General features: G+C 60.1%; 1 protein-coding gene across 2 annotated transcripts; it reads right to left on the reverse strand.

The window, feature by feature from the left end:
• Positions 1-569: 569 nt before the first annotated feature.
• ACVR2B (activin A receptor type 2B) lies at positions 570-21139 on the reverse strand. Of its 2 annotated transcripts, XM_070391054.1 has the most exons (11): positions 20994-21139; positions 7610-7817; positions 7140-7249; positions 6834-6985; positions 6612-6755; positions 5964-6107; positions 5459-5607; positions 3828-3942; positions 2881-3019; positions 2658-2788; positions 570-1349 (listed from the first exon to the last, which is right to left on the reverse strand). In XM_070391054.1, exons 1-11 carry the CDS (start codon positions 21043-21045, stop codon positions 1155-1157), a joined length of 1539 nt encoding a protein of 512 aa, XP_070247155.1. In that variant the 5' UTR covers positions 21046-21139; the 3' UTR covers positions 570-1154. The 2 variants fall into 2 exon arrangements, with proteins under 2 accessions (XP_070247155.1, XP_070247154.1); XM_070391053.1 differs by having other exon boundaries at positions 6612-6985.
• Between the last annotated feature and the right edge of the window lie 1892 nt (positions 21140-23031).

Consider the following 23031-nt stretch of genomic DNA (forward strand, 5'->3'; position numbering starts at 1 on the left):
ACGGAGGGGACAGTCACGTCGCCACTCGGGGTGGAGCCGGCGCCCCAACCTCAGGGTCTCGGGAGGGGCAGGCCTCAGCGGGCTCCAGCCCGTTCCTCTGGCCCTGGCCGTGAGGGCGCCCCCTGCGGGCATTTCCCTGAACTGCTCCAGGAGGAAGCCAAGTATTCCTGCTTTTCCTCCTTTAAGGATATTTGCAGCATCATGCCTTAAGAAGAGTGTACTCACTGAACTGTGACTCCCGCCTAACCTAACCGGAAAACACGGGGCAGAAAGAAACCTTCTGTCTGAGGCCCAAGCCCAAGCGAGTGGAAAGAACCTGGCCAGGGCCCGCCGACGGGCCAGCTGCACGCGCCTCCGGACTTTCCCCAAACCCCGCCCTGGCCGGTCATGCTCGGCCTCCGCACGGCCCTGGCCCTCACTCCTGGTTACCTGAGAAGTAGCCTCACGGCAGAGGGTGTTGCTCCGGATGTGCCGTGTCCAGTGTAGCTTGTTCCAGACCGTCCCCCACCGCGCCGCCCCCTCCAACTCGCCCACCCATCCTCCTCCTCCTCCTCCTCCTCCTCCTCCCAGCTTGGCCTCGGTCAGGACGACACCCGTTAATCCGTGAAAGACACATCTGCTGTTTCTTAAACTCGCTGTCTAAAAAGGAGAAAAAACACACTAAAAGGGAGGGAGGGAGGGAGGGAGGGAGGGACTCCTCTGGAGGAAGGTGTGTTCTGATGTAACAGTCTTCAAAGGTTCCTCTCCGAAGAGTTTGCAGCATTAAGTTTCCTAAGACTCCCAGGAGATGGGCTTCTTTGTGTCACAGGTGCTGAGACGACGAACAAAGAGAAGGTGGGAGAAACGAACCCCGAGGACCAGGGGTGGCCGAGGCTCCGAGGCTCGGCGCTGGCTCCGCACTCACAGCTCAGCACCTCGGCGCGGCCGGCCGGCGCGGCCGCTGTTGGCGATACAGTAGAGCAATGTGCTGGTAGAACTGATCCGATCCCAAAAATAACATTAATAATAATAATTATAATAATTATAATAATAAAAAGTCAAGGTAAAATAGCAGCTGCATTTTATGTGTTTGTTGGTGGTGTGGGACTTCCGGAACAAAACACTTCTCTTCTTTCCTTTCCTCTTCAGATCCATCGAGCTCTCGGGTCCTGGGCTTAGATGCTCGACTCCTTCGGGGGCAGGTCCACGTTGGTGACGGAGGTCACCAGGGAGACCAGACAGTCCGAGGTAGTGCCATTGACCGACCTCCGGATCAGGGACACCCGCTCCTCCACGCAGCCCGCGGACAGGCGAGCCTCCGCGTCGTGGTCCCAGCACTCCTCGATGGTCACACAGAGCTGGGCCAGGCCCTGCACCGAGGTGGGGGAGAGGGAAACAGCCCTGTCAGTGCCCCGCGGGGAGGACACGCCTGGGGGACAGCCAGCTCGGTGATGTTGCCCAGGGTCAGGCAGAGCCCACGGGCATCCCAACCCCAGAAGCTGCCCATCAGCAGGAGGCACCCTCCTGAGCCCACGGCCTCCCGCACAGGAAGGTCCCCTGAACCTCAATGTAGGAAGGGGGGGACCAGGACCCTCCTGGGGCAGACACAGTGACGTTCAGACAAAATCTTACGGGAAGTCCAAGTCATGCAAGGGCCCAAAAAGCGGAGGTCACAGTGGAGACCAGAGGGCACGGTCCCACCCCACACCCCGCAGCCCCTGGGGCCGCTCCCCAGAGTTCGAGGACGTGGTGGTATGACACCCTGTGCGGGACCCAACTGTGCGGAGCTGGGAAAGGCAGACTATGGACAGAATGCCCACATCCGGGAGCTCTCTGGCCTGCTTGGCCACACCGCGACCTCGCTGGACCTTGGACTCCTCGCCAAGGACTGGGACCGGCTGCCCCAGCACCTCTGCCTTGGGAGACTGAGAAAGTCTGAGGCAGAGGCAGGCTCCGGCCCGGCCTCCCCCTTCCCCACTTGCAGCCCTGGGTTCCAGGGAGCAGCGTGGCCTCGGCAGCTTGACCCCGGATGGTGTGGGTGGTCGAGTGCTAGCCCCAGTGATCCCAAGCCTGTCCTTTTTCTGAATTAACCCTGGAGTGGTTAGGGGGATGGGGCTCAGTGGGAAGGCAAGTATCCTGCCAAGAGAGGAGATGGTTTACACAGCTGGAGTCTTTGTGCCCAGAATGGAGAAGCCCAGATGCCACGCAGCTCAGCCCATGCCCAGAAAATGATGACAGCAGGAAACAAAGAATATTTAACCAGAGCAAACCCATATTCAATGCTTATACAATGCAGGTGTCCTGCCAAGAGATTTCTAATGACAACTCATTAAATCTATTACTACCCTGAGGAGACGGAGGTTCAGAGAAATAAAGCAATTGGCCCGAAGTCGCCCAGCCACTCCTGGGCAAATCCAGGACTCAAACCCAGCTGGGCAGGCTCAGGGCCAGCAGGCTCCACGGCACAGCTGACCCAGACGGGCAACCTGGGTTCTGCCCCAGCAAACCAGAGCCGCCTCCCTGCAGGGCACGGAACCTAATGCTCCCCTGGCGGGAGGGGAAAGGCACTAAGGGGCCTCTGGCCTGGCAGAGGAGGGGGGCTGTCCTGCTGCCTGAGGCACCCTCTCTCTCTGCCCCATGCCCCCTTGGCCTCAGGTTCCTGCCACCCAGGCCCTCACCGGATGCTTCAGCCAGTGGTCCTTAATGGCGGGCCGCATCTTCTTGTGCACGACCACCTCCTGCAGCTCCTCCAGCGAGGGGTGCTGGCCGATCTCTTCCTCAAAGGGCAGCATGTACTCGTCCACCGGTCCTGGGGGTGCCAACGAGCCGGGCGGGTCACCCCAGCCCCGCGGCTCCCCGCCCGCCCACCCACCCACAGGACGCTGGGGCCGGCGCACTCACCGTCGGCGGCCTTGCAGCGGGAGACGAGCTCCCACAGCACCAGCCCCATGGCATACATGTCGATGCGCAGGAAGGCGTCTCGCTGGAAGTTGATGGCGCCCTCGAGCACCTCGGGGGCCATGTACCGCCGCGTGCCCACCTACACGGGACGGGGAGGGTCAGCAGGCGCCAGCCACACGCGATGCTCTCACAACCGGACAGGGAGCTACGTCCCTCGTGCACGGGATGGGCCCCGGCGGCAGAATTCAGAGCCGGCGCCGACAGTGACGGCCAGGCACGGTGCGCCACATTCCCGAGAGGGTCACGAAAGGTCCCGGTGTAAACTGTACTGCGGTGATCACTTAACACGTCACACGCCCGAGACGGCAGGAAGGTAACCTGGAACTGCCGCCTCCGCCCCATCAACACCATGCGGGCCACACAGATGTGTGTTTCATTGAGATTAACACCAACAACAAAAGGGGGAGGACAATACTTAAAAATATTAACGGGCGGGGGGCGGGGGGGGAGCACATGATTTCTCTAGAACCAAAGTGTGTGTGTGTGTGCGTGTGTGTGTGTGTGTGTGTGTGTGTAAATAAACAGGGACTGTTTTAGGATGATTTAATTTTTTACTTATTTGTTCTAGGTTGTTGGGTTGGGGTTTTTAGTATATTTATTCCTGTGTTATCTTCTTAATAATTATAACTAAAAAGAAAAAGAGAGAGTAAAACCGAGGCGACAAGGACAAGCGGCCAAAACCCCCACCAGGAATCCTCAGCGCGTCTCAGCTGCCAGGCCCGGCTCCCTCGCCGACGCCCAGGCCATGCTCCCCCTAGCGGTGCATGAGAGCCTGTTCTCGGGGGTCTGGGGGCGCTCTGGGCTCACGCAGCCACCCTGGCTCCTGCGCCTTGCCAGCTGAGCACCACAGGGCAATACCACCCCCTCTCACACCCCGAGTCCGTTACCTGCCCATGGGTGTCCCCGGGAGGTTTCCCCGGCTCAAACCGAACGGCCAGGCCGAAGTCAGCCAGCACGGCCGTGAGGTCACTCTTCAGCAGGACATTCTTGCTTTTAAAGTCCCTGGGGAGACAAGTGGGCTGAGATGAAGGTGAGCACCCGGTCCAGCCTACCTGCTCCTGGGTTCCCATCCTGGCTCTCAAGGCTCCGGAGCCAGTGCCCTGCCCTACAGCCGCCAGAGACCCCGGAGCAGGCCGCCCCCCTGGCTGGGAGCAGGGTCGGCACCAGGGCGGAGTTCCACAAAGCTGCAGGCGGGCGGTTTTAGGACATCCCCCCTACGCTGGCACGAGCATCCCTGATTGCACTTCCCCCGGAACTGTCAGAGCGACACCTGCCCTCAGTGGCCAGGCCAACTCCATCCCAGTCCCGTGTCAGAGGTCAGGCCTGCATTCGCAGGGAGTTGAGGGTGGCACCCTGACCTGGATTCGTGTTTCCTGAGAGGGGTCTATAGTGCTTAGGATGGGAGTGAGCACAGAAGCTGAGCCTGCATGGGCTGCCGTCCAGGCCCGAGGGGCCCGTGCCCGCCACAGAGGCAGGCGCGGAGCAGGGTGCTGGTGTGCGCGCTCAGCCCACCTGCCACTGGCAGCTACTTCCGGTCCTCAATCTCCCCAGTGCCTGTCTCAGCCTTGGTGTGAGGACTACACTGAGGGGTATCAAGCACACATGCTCGGGGACGCCCCTGGCACACTTACTAGGCACTACTGTTAGGTTGAACCATATGGAAGAGTCGACATTCAACCGTTTTTGACCTACAAAAATGGCAATTTCATACAGTCAACCTTTTATGACATTACTGTTAGTACCATTAGGGGCCCTCGCATTCCCCCCCTCATAGCCACAGAACCGCACTAAACCAGATACAGCTAAGCTACTCGGCTTCTCTGTACTGCTGCTCCCTCCTCTGTGAGCCGGGGCTGAGAAAAGCCACCTCCCGGCGGCACGGAGGGTAAAACGGGCGGGTACTTCTAAGTGTTTGGGGCACTGGCTGCCAGGCACCCCCCACTAAGATGAGGAGCGAACACAGCGGCTCCCAGAGGGTCCCTGAGACTGTTCCGGGGGATCTGCAAGGACAAAACTATGCTCACAGCAATCTATTATTTGGCTTTCTTAAGCTCATTCTCTCAAGAGTAGTTTCCCAGAGACTACGTACATGTGATGTCATCACTCTGACAGCTGGTGGGATGTGGGTGCTTTAATACAGCAAATATCAACAGACATAAGCCACATACACGGAAGTGTTTTAACCGTACAGACTGGAACCAAAAACACAACTTCTGAGCCAACTCTCCATAGTGGAGTCGGCATTTCCTCATGTGGCCACTGGAGGGCACCAGGAACCCGGCTTGGAGGCCAGGCCAGGCCAGGCCCGGAGCAGGGGTGGCCGGCAGGCAGCAGCGGCAGCAGGTGGGCCCTGGTCTTTGTGCCCAGTCACTTCTGACACACCACAGAGTGGCCAGGCGTGTTTCTGAAGGTGAGGACACACACAACGCCCCCTCCCGCCCCAGGCCCTGTTCTCGCCCTCCAACCTTCTCTGCAGCTCCAGGCCGAGCCCAGGGGGGTCCGCTGCTAACCCAGGTACCTGTGGGCGATAGACGGCTTGTGGCCCTCTCCACGGCACCAGGGCACGTCCTCGTGGAGGTACGACAGGCCTCTGGACATGGTCTCTGCCACGTGACACAGTTCGTTCCACGTGATGATGTTCCCCTTGAGGTAATCCGTGAGGGAGCCCTACAGGAGACACACAGAACGTGGGGACAGGTGCTGGGGACAGGGCAGGACCAGCCCAGCCCTGGGCGGCTGTCTCAGGGGACCGAAGGCTGGGGTCACCCCCTGGGAGGCTGGAGTTGATGCAGAAGATATCTGAGGCCAGTAGAGGTGGGGGAGGAGGGTTCAGAGGTGTTAATTATGAATCCACTACTCTCAGTTGTAAGACTGTATCCCAGAGTTAGGGCTTCTTATTGTAGGCACTCGTGTCCATACCTATGGCAGGGTCCCTCCCTGTGGAAGGCCGGCGGGGGAGGGGCCGTGGTCGAGCTCACCTAGCCCGGGCGTCCACCTCCACGGGCCACGGCTCATTGGCTCACCTTGTCGTGGAAGGCCGTGATGAGCCACAGCTCCACCTCCAGGTTGGAGCCGCGCTTCTCGGCGGCGATGAACTGCAGCAGGTTCTCGTGCTTCATGCCGGGCGTGCTGAAGATCTCCCGCTCGCTCTGCCACGACTGCTTGTCCTGAGGCAGGGACACGGCTGAACCCCCCTGCAGCCACCGCCCTCACCCCGTTCCCCACGCCCCCAGCCTCAGCACCTGAAGGGAGGCAGGCAGAGACCTGCACTGAGCCGGGCCCAGGAGCAGAGGCCAGGCGTGATCCCTGAGGTCACTAAGGCTCAGCACCTGATTCACAAGCGGGCGCACTGAGGACCAGAGAGGGGACCGAGTGGCCCCGTATCACCCCACACAGGAGAGACACGGCTGGGCTGGCTTTGCTAAGGGTCTCAGGAAACTGCTTGGGGAGCCTGGTGTCCAGGATCTCTAAGCAGAACCTGATGTCCAAAACAAAGCCCTGAAAACCAGAGTGGCTCTGCAGAGCCCTACCTAGCCGCACAGTGAATGTCACCATGCCCAAGGGGGCCCACTTCTCTCTCACCCCCACCTACAAGGGGCCTGCACTGCCCGGGGACAGGAGAGCTCAGGCCACAGCACAGCTGGACGGCCTGGAGCCACTCCAATGCTCACCTGGAGTGGGAAGATCTTGACAGCCACGAAGTCGTTCATGAGCTGTGCCTTCCACACACAGCCAAAGCGCCCCCGAGCCTTGATCTCCAGCAGCTGCAGGGGCTTGAGGCCCACCAGAGGGGATGGGGGTGGAGGTCCAGGGTCCTGGGGGAGATCAGGGCTTAAAGCGTCCGTCCTGGCCTCGCCACCTCGACCCTGCCCTGCCCCGAGCCCGCGCCTCACCTCGTGGATGTCCACGTGGCCGTAGGGGGCTTTGCGGTGCCGGTACATCCAGAAGGCCAGCAGGACGATGAGGGAGAGGCCCCCGATGGGCAGCAGGGAGTAGGCCAGCACCGTGAGCAGGGTGGGGGCTGTCGGGGGTGGCTCGTACGTGACTGGGGGACACACGGAGCCCTGTGTCACACAGCCCGCCCGCCCCCGCACCTCTAGGGCCAGAGAGGCCTGCAGCCACGCCCCACCCAACTCGGGAGCCGAGCGCTCCTCCCGGGCCAAGGAGCGGCCCGAGCCTGCTTCTCCCTCGGCCCTCACCTTCCGGGCCCCCAGCCTCGGGCAGGTGGGTGAAGCGCTCGTTGCAGAAGTTGCCTTCACAGCAGCAGAAGTACACCTGGGGGTTCTCCTCGGTGGCCACACACTCCTGCCTGGGGGCACAGTTTCCCACACACCCCTCAGCTGAGGCCCAGCCAAAACCCCGCCCCACCGACAGAGGGCCTCACGGGGAACCCCCAGGGGGACAGCGTACACCCACCTCCCGGCAAGTGGGACCGACAGTCCTGGGAGGGGCAGCAGGGTGGACACTCACTCAGAGCTCCTCGGGGCCGGGACCCCGCAGCACCCCTGCGTGTCCCAGCTCTCGAGAGCCCTTGTCCTTCCCCTCCGGCCCTAAATGCCAGGCTCGGTCTCACAGACACCCTGAGACCCGTGCGGTCAGCGGGCAGGTACCGGCAGGCGGCTCCGGCGGAGCTGAGAGGGGGTGGCCGGGGAGGGCAGCTCCGGGGTACCTGTCGTAGCAGTTGAAGTCGTCCAGCCAGCAGCCCTTCTTGACGAGCTCGATGGTGCCCGAGCTGTTGCGCCAGGAGGCGTAGCAGTGCAGCCGCTTGTCCTGCTCGCCCTCGCAGCGCTCCAGGCCGCTCTGGTTGGTGCGCTCCAGCTCCCAGTTGGCGTTGTAGTAGATGCACTCGCGCGTCTCGGCCTCGCTGCGCCCGGAGCCTGCGTGGCACCCCGAGGGGGAGACCTGCTGAGCGCTCCGCCCGCCTCTGCTCCCTGTCCTGGACCCAGGCCACCCTGAGGGAGGCTGGGGGTGGGTGCCAAGCCCCACGCCACCCACCCATTCGACACCGATTAGTTTAATGTGCCAGCCAGCACCCGCCTCCACCATCCCATTCCCTCCTGCAACGGCCCCCTGGCCCAATCAAGAGGGAGGCGGCCACACACCTAACAACACAGCTCGGAGAAACAGACACCCAGACTGACGGCCAGATGCAACCAAGGGGGCTCCGCCGACGTCTGAGGCTCCTGGGTGGGGGCTGCTCCCCTACAGCAGCTATGACTAGAGGGGCCCTCAAAGCCTCGTGCACATCAGCAGCACTGCGTGTGCAGGCGGGGGTTGGGGGTTCAGCCCAGACCTATCCAACTGGAACTGGGGCAAATCCACGTTTTCGATCATCCCGTCTCAGCTGGTCCTGTTATAGACCTCAGCCCCGGCTGCTGCTGTCTCTGACTCAACCCACGCTCGCCACAGTCCCCCAGGGAGACTCTGCTGGCGTATCCCCCACAGCCCCCTGCCCACCCGCTCCTGCGCCCCCTGCTCAAGTGCCATCCAGGCCGGAACTTGGATCCTCAATTGCTCCTTCAAACGTGGCCTCGAACTCACCAAATCCATCCTTCTCACCCATCCCCTCCAAACAACCCCAGTCCCAGCCCCCAGATCGGCCCCACCCCCGACAGCCCTGTGGCAGGAAGGAGGAGGAGAGGCCAAAGGAGGCTGGCTCCCAGGTCTAACCCCGCCCCCCCCCCCCCCCCCCCCCCCCCCCCCCCGCCCCATGCCTATGCTGAAATGCTCCCGGGCCTCCGGTGGGGAGCGCCCTGCCATTGTCTCTTTAAGGGGCACCCTTAAACCTCAGCCCTTACAACCTCACTGCCTACCACCGGCACCAAGCTCCCTCCTAGCCTCTCCACCTTCCTACTGCGAGCTGGTGACCTGCCACCACCCCTGCTGGACTCCCCTACAGCCCCAGGAAGGCGGGAGGAGCAATCCACGGCACCCCCTGCCTCACCATTAGTCAGCCTGAAAGGCTGGCTGGAACAGCAACAGAAGACCTCATTGGGGGGGGGAGGCGGGGTGCAAACGCCCTGAATCCATGGGGCCTAGACTCAGACACAAGTAAGAAGAGTGGGTTCCTGACCCCCAGGCAGCTGGGACCCAGCCTGGTCCACAGGGCCCACAAAGGGGCTCTACAGGGTGCACACTGGTGCCCCCCCCCGCCCCCCCCCCCTCTGCCCAGCCAGGCCCTGCGTCCAGCTGAAGGGACCTGAGGTCTGAGGGGAGAACCTGAGGGAGCAGGGTGGGCGGAGGACCACAGGCTGAGGGAGCACGCCAGGGCCAGGACCCAGGTTGGCTCCCACAATGCACACAGACCCTTACCCACCAGTTACAGCATCTGGGGGCCGGGCTATGCAAAGCCCCCCCAGTCCAGAGGGCACGGGGCCTCCTCCCCCAGCCTGGGGGCCCACTGCACTCCCAGCAGCAATTCCGTAGGGGTCCCCAGGGACTGAGACTCGTGAGCAGACAGGGAAGCTGGGCACTGCCCACCTGCTCCTCACCGCAGTCACCACACGACCAGGCCTTGACCTTCTGGGCTCCTGGGCTGAGTTAGTGCAAGCGACCACCTCTGGCTGCAAGATGCCCCCCACTCTCCCCTCTCCCCGGAGACCAGGTCAACGCTGCCGCCACATGCCCTCATGCTTCCTCCAAAATCCAGCTTATCACCCTGGACTGCTGTTGTCTGAAGGAGTATTTCAGACATTCAAAGAGAGCAAAAATGATGTAACCAAAGCTAATCCCCAGGGGGAAGTCACATCATGAAGGCTCATATAAGGAGAATATTACGAATGTGCTCGACAACTGCTTTTTAAATGTCAGGCTTCCCCGTGAGACTGCGAAGTTGATGTAGGCAGAAGCCTTGGCTGTCTTGAGTGCTAGGACCAGTTCTGGACACGAGGGATGGACGGATAGAAGGACCAAGGAATGGACAGAAAGACAAAGTTAGTTCCTGGCTAGGGCAGGGTTTCAAAGGGAGGGGACAACAGAAGGGGTGGCCTGCTGCCCAAACTCTCGAGTCCTCTGGGGAGTTTCCATCTCCACTCTGACAACAAGCAACAAGCCCCCCTGTGCAAGGCTAGGAGCCAGAACAAGGGAGGCCCACAGATACCGCGAGTGGCCCAGCCCCTCTCCCAGGCCCCGGATCGGGCGGGGACCCCCACTGGCCACTACCGTGGGCAGGACCCAAGCGCACGGGGCTGGGAACCCCAAATCTCCAGCCCCAGGGGGAGGACACACAGATGTGGGATGCCACCAAACCCCCCTCTGACCAGACCCGCCTAAACGTGGCCAAGAAATGCAACCATGAGCTGTTAGTCTTCGGTCAAATCCTGGCTCTGATGCTTCTGAGCGGTGTGACTCTGGGCAAGTTACCAAACCACCCAGCTCCTGCTCGTGAAAAGGGAGTGCTAACAGCACATACTTCTAGCTCGGCTCCAAGAGATGAGTTCGTGCACTTTCAGAGTGGTCAGGACAATGCCCGGCACGGGCGTGTTAGCTGGCATATTAGAGCCATACCCGCCCCTGCTGCCCAGGAAAACCCCTCACAACATGAACTCCCCCCACCCCAGGGCCCCCAGCCCACCAAGCGGAAAGTGTGCACACCCACGCCTGCAAGAGCTTGGCATTCAGAGCCCAAGGGGGACCTGATGGCAGACCCAGGCCCCGCCCACACCACGCCCAGGCTCTGCTGCCAGCTGGAGACCCAGGGGCCTCCCCTTGCCTCCCTCCTCCCTGGCAAGCTCTGCTTCTGCACACACACAGCTATTTATAGCCTCTGGCAACACTCCAACCACAAGGCCGCCTCTGCTTTTAATAGACACAGCCCCCACTCACGGAGCCAGGGCACCCATGCACAGGAGGCTCCCCGACCTCCAGCTCACCCACCCATCCTGCAGGAGAGGAAGCTGTGCTCCCGGGACAGGGGTGCCTGTGGTGCCCCCTTATACTTGCTGACCCCGACGGGAGGCACATGCTCCCCACGCACGCGGGCAAGGAAGGGGCTCACTGTATCCCAACCGCTGGCCTCCAAAGGAACCAGGTATACAAGTGGCACTGTCCCCAACAGGCAGTCCCTATGTTCCCAGGGGCCTACACGCTGGGGAAAGAAGCCCCCACGCTCACCAAGCCCTAGTCCAGGCAGACGGGGACTCGCCACTCCCTGACACACAGCACCTCCAAAAAACACAAGCAAACAAACCACCAGAACACACGCAGCTCCCACTCTGAACAGCCTGTAGGGGAGCAAGACCTCAATGGACCAGCTCCGACAGGCGAGGGAAAGCGCTGGGAGGTCTGTGTCCCCAGTCCAGGAGGCCTTGGCTGCACCCACTATGTGCAGGGGAGAAACGGGAGAAATCCTACCAGGATCCCGCTGTGAAGGACTCAAAGGGCACTGAGGACAGGGAAGAGCGAAGGACAGATGGAGAAGGGAGGGGCGATCAAGACAGAGCCTTGGTGGGAAGGTTTGAAGCTGAAATGGTCATGTGCCCCCTGGGGTTCTATGAGCTCCAGGCTTGGGGTGTGTCCACCCAGGCGACACCTCCCCGAGGAACTGTGGAACCCAGCCGCCCATGGGCCGCTGCACTCTACCCTTGGCTCCTGGAGGCCCCCCCAGAGAGCAGGGTTCCAGCCCCACCCACGCAGGTGAGAAAGGATGGACCCAGCACCACATCCACCAGCCAAGGTGCACCCTCCCAGAAGCCACCATGCCTGAGAGGTGGCCAAGCAAGGACTCAGGCAGCCCATGGTCTCCTCACTGTCCAGCTCCAGGTCTGCCCAGACAGGACAGGCAGCCAACCCCCCACAGACAGTGGCCAGGCTGCCTTCCCGGGGGCTCCTGCCTTAGGCTCCCTGCCCTGCCCCATCGGAACGCAGCCCTGCAGTTTGCTGGTGCCCGGAGGAGCCACCCAATGCCTGTGTTCCTGACTCCACTACTTCAATCCACACAGTGGCATCGTCACCATCTTCCCCACAACCCGAGTAAAGATGTGCATGTTAACTCCATTGGGAGCTCATCCAGGTCTGCTTCAACCACGAAGTGCCTGCTGGCTATTTATTTAAAACTAGAGGCCCGGTGCACATTTGTGCACTGGGGGTTGGGGAGTCCCTCAGCCTGGCCTGCACCCTCTCACAGTCTGGGACCCCTCGGGGGATGTCTACCTGCCGGCTTAGGGGATCAGGCCTAAGCTGGCAGTCAGATATCCCTCTCGCAGTCTGGTACCCCTCGCTCCTTACCACCTGCTTGCAGCAGGGACAAGAGAGGCTCCCACCACCTCCGCTGCAAACACCAGCTGTGAGCTCGGCCTCTGGCTGAGCGGCCCTCCCCCTGTGGGAGCACACTGACCACCAGGGGGCAGCTCCTGCATTGAGTGTCTGCCCCTGGTGGTCAGTGCATATCATAGAGACCAGTCATTCCGCCATTTGGTCCATTTGCAATATTAGGGTTTTATTATATAGGATGACCAGCTAGTCATTATATGTGCAAAATTGTTTATAGAAATAATCTGAAGCCTAGAATGATGTTATATTCCTTGAATGATGCTCTATGTGCTTCTGGAAAGCAGCTAAGGGCACCTAAATTCTATAACATCTTAATCTAACTTCAGAGTTTGTCTTCTTCTGGCTCCCCCTCACCCCTATGTCTTTGCAGTGTGAACCCAGAAGAAGGTATAGTGGGCACTATACCCACTCTCTGTTTATAACTCTAATTCCTGTCTTCTTAGCCCCATAAGGCTATCAAATGCAGTTCTCAGCCTCTCAGTTGCCCACAGGAAGGACTGAATACAGACTCAAATGTCAGACACCACCCTGGGCCTCTCTTCCCACAGACCCTGGCCTGCTAGGTCTTGGCTAGCTTCTTAGCTCTACAAGGCTTTCAACCAGAGACGTCTCCTGAATCTGACCAGCTTTTCCAGATGCCTTCAGAAAGAGCTGTTTCTGACTGTCAGAGAGGAAGTCTCCATGTTTGCCTTTACCCAGCTTTCAGACATATCTTCGGGATCACATTATACCCAACGAGATAGATCTACACACACATGGCCACTGAGATCACCGGTAAAGATAAGACTGCCCATGGAAAGTGTTAAGAACACAGACCCCAGGGCAGAGTCATGAAAAATGCAATTCCCATTCCAAAATGCAACTCAAGAAGAAAACAGAATTCACTTTCAACCAACTTTACTATTTCAGACTGTTATGTACACCCCCCACCCCTCAAAACTCATAGGTTAAATCCCTAACCTCCAATGTAACATATTGGGAGACAGGCCTTTAAGGAATCAATTAAGTCAAATAAGGTCACAAGGGTGGGGCGGTAATACAACAGAACTGGTGCCCTTATAAGCGGAAGGGGCACCAGGAGTGTATGTAGACAGAGAAGAGGCCATGTGAGAGAAAACAAGACAGCCGCTACCTGCACGCCAAGGAGAAAGGCCTCATCGGAAACCAACCCTGCCAGCACCTTGGTTTTGGGCGTCCAGCCTCCAGGACTGTAAGAAAATAAATACTCTGTTTCGGCCGTCCTAGCAGACTGACACACAGACCGTGCACACCACCTGGACAGCGTGGGAAAGCTGACGGCCACGTCACCTGTCCTAGAAACAGTACCTCACATCCGGTGTCACCTACACCCACAAGCGGGGCCTGACCAGCGGGCTCACACAGGAATCGCAGTACAACTCGTGAAACAGCAGACAGCACGCTGAAGAAGGAGGCTAGGAAAGCAAGCGCCTTGAAGAGCAAGTCATCTCAAATAGTCTGCCCTACTTCTTCCGTCAAACCGTGGCAGAAGGCTGTGCAAGGGAACAAGGCAGACACTCTCCGCCAGGAAATGAAGCTCGCCAGGGCCCCTTCTTCTCAGGAGACTAAACTAATTCTCCTACAGGTTTCTCCCACACCCCCTCCCACGGTGATCACCACATGTGAACTCCGGATCTTCACTAGGGTCACCACTAATGCCCTATGACCCTCAACTCCTCAGCAACCTTTAGCAAGCGGCTCCGTCTCTCTGGAGGGTGGAAGCAGCACGGAGCCCAGCGAGTGAGCGCACACAGGCACCACACAAGCAACCCCAGATCCTGCTAGTCCACTGCCCCCACCTCCCATCCCCTCGTTCCCCTGGCTCTGTCAGCACAGCCACCAGGAGACTCAGACACAGGGACCAGGCCCCCTGGCTCTCCGCAGACGCTAGCCAGTGGAAGGGAACACCCCCTGTCCAAGCACCCTCCACAGAGTGGGCTATTTCCTACCTCCGTGATCTAGTTGCTGCAGGGGAGGGTGCTCACAGGTTACTGACTGCAGAGGGCCACCTGCCACCTCACCCCACTGCCACCACCTGGGTAGCCTCGGGGAAAAAACACCATAGAGCCATTTCTCAGCACTTATTACGATTTTAAATATGCATGTCCTACCACCCAGAAATTCTTCCTCTTGTCCTCTACCCTCGAGGAACAATCTGCATGAACTGTACACAATCAGAAAGTCCATCAGTGAGAGACAAGATAAAATGGAGTCTGTACAGCCAAACTTTGAAATTTCATACCAAGTCTTAGAAAGACCGAGGTAGATCCGTATGTATCAGAAAGATTGCCAAAACGTATCTCTGAGTTTAAAAAGCCATGATGTGCAACAACACAGATGCAAGTCACAAACATGATAACCAAAAGATGAACACAAAACAGTTCATTCTGCAAGATACTATCCATACAAAGAACAAAACAGGTATAACTAACTTATGCTGTTAGAACAGTAGTTACCCTTAGGGGTGAGGGGTGGAGAGTGGAATACAGGCAGAGGGCTTGGGGGGGGGGGGGGGGGCCGCTGGTAAATTTCTGATTCTTGACCTGGATACTCACTACATGGATGTGTTCCATTTGTGAAAAATGCACGAAGCTGTCGCCTATACACTTATGTATGTATTTTACAGTTCAAGTAGATGTTTTAAAAGGGCAATAGCATGTCAGAGAAATGTGCAGCTCTAGGTGCACAAGATGTCTAGAAGAATGTACAACAACCTGAGAAGGCTCACTTCTGGAGGGAGACTTAGATGGGAGAACCCAGTTTTATCTGTAACAACTAAATTCTTGCCATTAAATGTAAGTATATTATTTGGAAAACAAAAAGTAATAAAACTTACAATGGGAAGAGAAGTCATGGCCCAAGTGACCTCTACTCCTCCAGGTGACGCCCCAGGGTAGCTAACCAGGAGAGCTGTGGGCGAGAGGTCGGGGTGCACTTTTCACTGTAGGGAAGACAGGACTACATTGCTCTGGCTTCCTTCTCCCCCCCAAGTGACGCTCCAGGACCCACTCTCAGGTGGAGGGTTCAGAGGACCCACACCAGGTGTGAAATAAAAACGATTCATCTAACTTCCCTGCTGCTCTACTCTCTAAGCCAGGAGCAGATGAAGCCTGATGCCCGACATCTTCAGGGCACAGAGAAGCTGGGCCTCCTTATGAGACCTGGGCCACAGGGCTCCCCTCCTCCCCTCTAACTCGCACCCCGAAGAAGCCAGCAGTTCCCAGTCTGCCTGGTTTGTGATGAGAATGTCAAAATGTAGGTGAGAAGAAAATTCCCAAAAAAGCACATAAAGTAAGGGTTTCTCCGCCCCGGGCTACCAGTCCGGGGCTCTGGGAACTCCTGCATGCTCTGAATCAGTGGGTGGGGGCGGAGGAAGAGGGCTGTCAATGACACTTGGACAGGTAAAGGCACCGCCCTCATACCTGAAAACAATGCGCACCACCATACAAGCCAGAAGGAAAAATCATCCCAGCATCAATACTCAAAGTCAGCTCCCCAGTCAGCCTTCTGCTTTCACTGGTTCAGGTCTAGGAGGCAAACAGGGGCCCCTCCCTCTCCTTAGACGGACAGACAACAGCTGGTCTGATCACATCTCCTGCAATGCTCGGCCACAAAACCCGGGAAGCAGCCTCCTGCATCCCCCAGCCAAGGGCTTGGGTTTCCAACCAGCCTTCCCTTTCCTTCCCCAGAACTAATTTTAGCCTCCTTGGTTGTCAGAGCAGAACCGAAATAGTGGGCAGAGGAACGTATGCAAACCCGAGCAGGAGCTCACCTCACTAAACATCTCATCTCCGGCCCAGAAACTGGCCTGAGAGAAGACCCACCGTGCGGCAAGCCAGGCCCCTAGGGAAGGGCCCTTGGGAGGAGGGACACACAGCTGCCCAGGGGGGCAGGCTTCTCCCAACACCAGCTCCCAGCGATCACGTGCGCATGAATGAAAACACCCGGGTCGGGTTGGGCTGCCAGCCCCTGAGAGAGTCTGGAAAAGGCACTTAGAGGTGCAGAGCAAGGCTGCAATCACCGGGGCAAAGCAAGTGGCTCAAGGTGAGAAGCATGATATTAATCTTGGTTCAGGGAGAGGCATGGATGACCCCCAACAGTACCAGCCTGAATCATCAGTTGATTTCAAGCACTCACCATTGTCTCAAACGAAGACATCACTGAGAAACTGAAAAAGCAAAGACTCAGAAAGCAGGGGCATCTCCTCTCTCCCACCCCCACCCCCACCCCAACACCCCAGAAGTGGCACCACCAGGACCTCAAGGAGCAAGCACCACGCAGGCTGGGATGCCCCGTGAGTCTGGCAGACAAAGACAAACCAAAAAGGAGGCCCTACACAGGGGGGGCGGGGCAGAGGGGTGTCTATTCTGGAACAAAGAATTGGTGATGAGAGTGAGAGGGAAGAAATAGAAGATAAACAGTTCTGAGAAGGCAACCAGGTTCCTTTGGAAACACCGCAAAAGAGATGGAACTAGGAAGCCCACCCCTTCCCACCCCAGGGATGCGGAGCACCTGGCAACTGACGCTGCTTCCTCCACCCACGGAGCCCAGTCCCAGTCCCTGAGCAGCTCCCAGTGCAGCGAGCCGTGTCTCGCTGAGATCACAGGAGAGCCCCCAGAAAGCCCTTCCCAGCAGAGCCAGGAGCAGGGCGGGGAGGAGTGGAAAGCACACAGGGGCTGCCAGCTGCCAAGCCCATCTAACAGGCGCCCCCAACCCCTGGGGTCAGGGCCTCCAGTGCTGGCACCTGTCAGGGCAGCTCTATCCACACCTCCCGGGTCCAGAGGAGGAAGGGAAGCCTGGCCCTGCCCTCCAACTCCCTGAGGCCAGGGAGAGACCTGTACCCATACCTTTAGGGAGAGGCTGACCCCTGGCCCTGGCGTCCCCAGGCTCGGAGCTCCAGGCCCACAGCCGCTGCGGCTCATCGGGGCGCCACGCAGCTGGCCCGCTCGGGGGAAAGGGCATGCCAGCGGCAGGCTACAACCCCCGGCGCTCCTCTGGGCCCACGCGCCCGGCCTCCGCTCCAGCGGCTCCCAGGCCCCAGCGACAGGCCCTTCCTGACATTCTGTGCGTGTGGGAGGGAGAGGCACGAGTGCAAACCTCAAGGCGACCGTCAGAGGCGGGTGGGCGGGTGCGGGCGGGCAGGCTGCCCGGCCACCCACAACCACCGCCTCCCTGAAACCTGAACTACTTGTGGGAAAACTCAAGGACGCCAGGATTCTCTTCGGTGGCCAGCGGTCCTCCAGAACCACATCTCCAACCAAACTCGCCCCCGCTGAGCAGGTTTAGCGAGGAAGCACGAAGCTCCTAGCCTGAATCGGATGGGGTAGAGTTGGGGGAGGCATCAGCCATGAACCCCATCTCCCAAAACTGTCTCTTTAAAAGCGTGAGGACATTCTAGATCAGCGGTTCTCAGCCTGAGGTGGTTTTGCACCCCCTCTGCCTGGAGACGGTTTCAGTTGCCACGATTAGAAGTGCTACTAGCAGTTACTGGTAGAGGCCAGGGTGCTGCTAAACATCCTACAATGCACAAGAGAGCACCCCCTCCCCATACACACCAAAGAGTCATCAGCTTCAAATGTCAACAGTGTCAAGGCTGAGAAGCTCTGTTCTAGAATGAGGCCCACCCAGCCAGGACCCTGCCTGAGGGCTGTCTATCCAGTGCCATTCGCGTAGGTATTCCCCAGACCGCCAGGCCCCAGGCTATGGTCACAGGCCAGAAACTGCAAGTGGATCCTAACTCCCATCTGAGGTCCCGTGGTTCCGACCTGCACTACCCTGAGCTCCCAGGCAGGGAGCTAAATGTATTGGCACTCAGGGGAGGGCTTCCCGGAGGAGGAGGAGGAGGAGGGAGAGGAGGAGGAGGAGGAGGAGGAGGAAGAGGAAGGCCAGGGCTGGAATCTGAACATTGGGCAGAGTCTCAACAAAAAGCAGAGATCCAGTGGCCAGAACAGGGAAAGTCGAAGCAGCAAGGGGGGACGAGCCCAGTATCCCCCAAGGACAGCACGTTGCCCCTCAGGATGGTACAGTGGGTATGTGCAGGGCAGCCAGGACTTCACAGAGTTCAACACAGGGAGCCCAAGTTTCCCGGCATCGGTGTAAACAGCGAGTTGCATGTATGTTTGGGTGCGTGTGTACGCGCCTACATACACATCTGTATTTTCCTGGGGAAAGGGTCTACACCTCCTCCATCAGATTCCCAGAGGAGCCCATGATACAAAGGACCACGGGGTAGCACGGGGCCCTCTGCATGGGTGTCCCTGAACCGGAATTCCGTAGGTGAGATGCCAGGGGAAGTCCAGTGCTAACTGGGGATCTCCATGCCCAGAAAGACCCCGAAGGTAGTACACCAGAGACCAGGGAGTTCCAGGTCTTGTTTGCACACAGAGGTAGGGCCTGGGCAGATGGGCACTCTAATAGCTGAGAAGGGTACCCCCTCCTCCCAAAGGACACCCTTCCCTGTGGAGGGCGATAATGGCCTGAGGTTCTGTGGTCTGTGCTCTTGACAGCTACCAATACCCTGGGCCCGAGCATCACTTCACACACATACACACACTCTTCTCTCCCCAGGAAATGGACATGTTTGGGTCAGAGAGTAGCCAACCTGAGGGCAGACTAGGGCAGTCGAGGCCCGCACTTCCTGATAGCACAGTCAGAAGTCAGATTCCCTTCCCAGCCAGCGGCTCCTGACATTCCACTCAGAACACTCTCCACCTGGTCCCACGGGCCCTGGTCTGGCCTCAGGTACAGTACGGACAGAGACAGACACCGGGAGCTCCTGTGGCGTTCACCTGGGCAGGGGGCAGCTCTCCCATGGTCCTCAAAGGTCAGGACAGTGGCCACCAGAGGGAGGACAGGACGGGTAGGTGTGACCGCAAGAAAAACCCAGTGACCCCCACCTTCCTCCCAGGGCAGGAACACAGGTGGTTGTTTTTCCGTCTAACTCCAGCTGCCCCACCTTGCAGGGCGCTGCCCACGCCAGGTGGGAGACCCAGAGGGAAGAGGAGGGAAATACAGTGTTGGGTGGGGGAGGATAGGACCCACCCTGCCCTGCCTAACCTGTGAGGAGGGTGAGGACCGGTGAGACCACCCTGAGACGATTTAGGAGACAGATCCCAGGGATGTCCAGGAAGATTCTAGAGCTAGACAGGTGAGCTGTGCATGCCTATTAAGTCGGCTGGCTGCCACCCTCCCCTCTACAGGCCAAAACCTCCCTTTTCTTGGGAAAAAGCATCTCAGAGCAGCACTTAAAAGGGATCAGGGACAGAGAGGGAGACACATTCAACAACACTTCGCTTCTACCACACAGGAAACTGCTCCAAAAGAGCCATGAGACTCCCTGCAAGAGTGCCCTGGCCCTCACCGGTTTGGCTCAGTGGATAGAGCGTTGGCCGGCGGACTGAAGGGTCCCAGGTTCGATTCCGGTCAAGGGCATGTACCTTGGTTGCGGGCACATCCCCAGTAGGAGGTATGCAGGAGGCAGCTGATCGAAGTTTCTCTCTCATCGATGTTTCTAACTCTCTATTCCTCTCCCTTCCTCTCTGTAAAAAATCAATAAAATATATATTTTTTTAAAAAGAGAGTGCCCGGGTACCAATGAGGTCTCTATCCTCTGGTCTACACTCAGGCTACGAAGCACCAAGCCCCGCAAAGAGAACTCGCTTGCTTTGATGTAGACAGCTACGTCAAGCAACATCGCCAAAAGAGACAGAGGGAGGGAGGGTGGGATGGGGATCCCGTATCCCCACCCACGCAGCCGCGCGGGGTTCCCAGCCCCGCCCCTGCACGCCCGGCCCCGCCCTCCGCGGGTTTCCCAGACTCCGCGCTGCGGCCACCTCGGCGGCGAGGGGCCCGCGCTGCATGCGTAATGGGGGCTGGGAACAAAGGCGCGCGGGGCCGGCGCCCCGGCAGCGGCCCATCAGCCGCCGGACGGCCCGAGCTCCCCCCTGGAGCTTCAGTGCACGGCTCCTCCAGGGCGACCCTGAGCCAACCCGAGCGCGGGGCCGGTCCCCGCGCGCACACCCCGCTCGGGCGGGCCCCAGCAGCGCTAAAGGAGGGAACCCGGTGCTCTGGCCGTAGGGGACAAATCGCTTCCCCAACAGAACCCGCACACTCTCAACCATGCGCGCGCAAGTCAAACTAGCCGCGCGGGCCATCCACCCCCGCCACGTGCTTCCTCGAGGCCAGAAGGAACGGGGACCTGTTGGTTTTCCTTCGCGCCCCACCTCCCCTCCGCTCCCAGGCGCCCAAAACAAAGCGGTCCCGCGGGGTGGCTGCACCTCGCGCAGGTGGGAGCCGGTGCCAGAGGGCCGCCTTGCGCGGAACCCGAGACTCCGGTGGGATGGGGTGCAGAGGACTCCGAGCTGTGCACAGCAACTCCTTCGCTACGCCTAGTAGCCCTTCCCACAGCCGCTGCTGCACCCACAACCCCGCAACCCCCGGATCAGATCTGCCCGCCCCGCTTGGCGCCCTGCCCACACTGGTTTTCCTCTCCCGGGGTTCCCTGCGCCCGCGTAGCCCGAACCCCGACCCTGGGACTCCGGGTCCCGGCCCCCACCGTGGGGTCGCCTCCGCGAACCGCCGCACAGATAACACGGTCCCCCCAACATCAGCTAGCGGGGCGCCCGGCGCGCCCCGAGTCCCCGCCCGGGGAGGTGCGAGCTGGTGCAGGTGGCGCGGAGGAGGCCGCGGCCCGCCCTTTGTTGGTAAACACCGCGCGCCGGCCCCGCGCGCCCTCCCCGCGCCCCCCACGCCGCGCCCGTTCTTACCCGCGCACAGCGATCCCCAGAGGAGGGCGAGGGCCGCCCAGGGCGCCGTCATGTTCCGCGGCGCCGCCCCGCGGACACCCGGAGCCCACGGGCAGGGCCGCGCGGCGCTCCCAGGGCGCACGGGGCCCGGCGGCGGCCGCGCTCTCCTTCCCGCTCCCTCCTGCGGTCTCGTTCCCCGCGCGCTTCCTACGCCTTCGTCCCGGGCAGCGTGAGGGCTCCGAGAGCCGGGCGGCGGGGCCGGGCTCAGGGCCGCTGCGGGCGGCACAGGCTGCGGCCCGGACTCCGGGGCGACGCGGGGGCCGGGGGACGGCGGCGGGGCGCGGGCCGGGGGGCGCCGGGCTCGGGCATGGCGTGGCGGGGCTGGGCCCGGGCCCCGGGCGCAGGGGCCGAGTCCGGAGGGGCCATGAACGGGGGGAGGGGTGGGGGGAGGGGAGCTGAACTGCGTCCAAAATGGCTCCTGAGCCGCGGCCGCGGAGACCAGCCAGCGGGGAAACCCGGATGTAGGATACAAAGAGGCGGCGAGCTGGGCGGGGAGGGGGAGGGGAGGCGGGTCCTCTGGCCGCGTGGTCCGCGCCCCCCTTGTGGGCGGGGCCCAGAGAAACAACAACAAAGAGGCCCCGCCCCCAGCCCGCGCGCTCCCGGGGGAGGCGCAGGAACCCCCGGACCCGAGCGCCGGGCGGGGCGCGCGTGCAGAGGTGACGTGGTTGGACCCTGGACCACTTGGCCCCGGAACCACGGAACCTCGTGGCCGCCGCACGTGGAATTCTTGCTCCGCGCGCTGGAGCCCAGGCTCCCGAGCGCACGCTGCCGGGGGACCCGGAATGGGGGGGGAAGCCTCGAACTCTGGCCTGGCTTCCCCTCCGAGCCTGGTTACCCCCTTAATAAGGAGAGGCACAGTGAACCATTGGAGAGTCGTGCGAACTAATCAGCAGAATAAGGCTGTCTTCTTTGAAATGATGAGTGGGCACCCACGTCTGCACCCCAGGTCCCCCCCCCCCCGCCACCACCATCACCCCCCCACACACAAAGGCACAGCTGGGGAATCCTGGAGCTGGACCCACGCAAGTGAGGGAGGGCGCGGAGCCCCGCACGCAGAGCAGCAGCGGACCCAAAAGAGCCTTTGCAACTTGCCTCCAGACCCTTAACTCCAAAGGGTCCTCGGCACTCTCACTCCCACCCCCACCCTCCCGCGCGCCCATCTGCACCTCGGGAACTGTTCACAGTTGCCTCGGGTCCCGGGGTTGGAGATCTCGTCTCCGGAGACCGGCTTCGCTGCCCTCTTCACCTCCCCCAGGTCCCTCCCTGGGGCGGTTGTTCCCCAGCTCAGATTCCGCCCTCCTTTTCACTCCCTCGGAGCTGGAGAGGTCACGACGTGGCTCCCGGCTAAAGAGGGAAAGCCCGTCACAGCTCGGGGAAGGGGTGAGGACCCTTGGATACAGAAATTGTCCTCCCTCTTCTCCTGACTTGTCACGGCCTTCGGCCTTCGTTGGGGCAGGAGCGGGGCAAGAGCAGCCGGGAGGGAGGCGGTGCGGGGAAGCCAGCGTTATTTCACTTCTCCGATCCTGTTTGCTGCCGCAGAAAGTGAAGCGGTGAGACTCCCTCCATGCTTTGCGGTTTTTACGCAGCCGAAACGTTACTCAGACACAATCTGATGTCAGAGTCCACCACGTACAACGCGTATCACCTTATTGGAGTTGGGATGAGGGTCCCCCACCTCCAGGTTCCAAAGCACCTGGGACCACACTTCGGAGTCACTACCCAGAAAGATTGCTGGGTCCCTAAAGGTCCCTTCCGGTCCGGGAAAGTTCTATGGAAATGACAGCTTGTAAGGCAGGATTGAATGCGGCTGCAGCTAAGCAAGGAGCAGTGTATTGGGGGTTTGGTGATCCCACGGGAGGCTATGCTGACAGACGCAGGGGAAGCAACTCCATCTCCTGAATCCGGTAAGGCCTCACTTACCATCAAAAAAAGGTTCTTGGAAACAAGGATTTAAAGCAAAACAAGGTATAATGGAACCAGTTTTACCAGAGGCTAGTTG

The sequence above is a fragment of the Myotis yumanensis genome, unplaced genomic scaffold, assembly GCF_028538775.1.
Source record: "Myotis yumanensis isolate MYYU_CA2020_CCGP unplaced genomic scaffold, mMyoYum1.0.hap1 SCAF_14, whole genome shotgun sequence".
In the NCBI taxonomy this organism is placed as follows: domain Eukaryota; kingdom Metazoa; phylum Chordata; class Mammalia; order Chiroptera; family Vespertilionidae; genus Myotis; species Myotis yumanensis.

Coding starts and splice junctions, on each gene's coding strand:
- ACVR2B (XM_070391053.1), bottom strand. CDS start 21,045: ATGACGGCGCCCTGGGCGGCCCTCGCCCTCCTCTGGGGATCGCTGTGC. Junction 3,943..5,458: donor AAGCCGTCTATCGCCCACAG/GTACCTGGGTTA, acceptor TTGTCTCCCCAG/GGACTTTAAAAGCAAGAATG. Junction 2,789..2,880: donor CCGCTGCAAGGCCGCCGACG/GTGAGTGCGCCG, acceptor TGGCACCCCCAG/GACCGGTGGACGAGTACATG.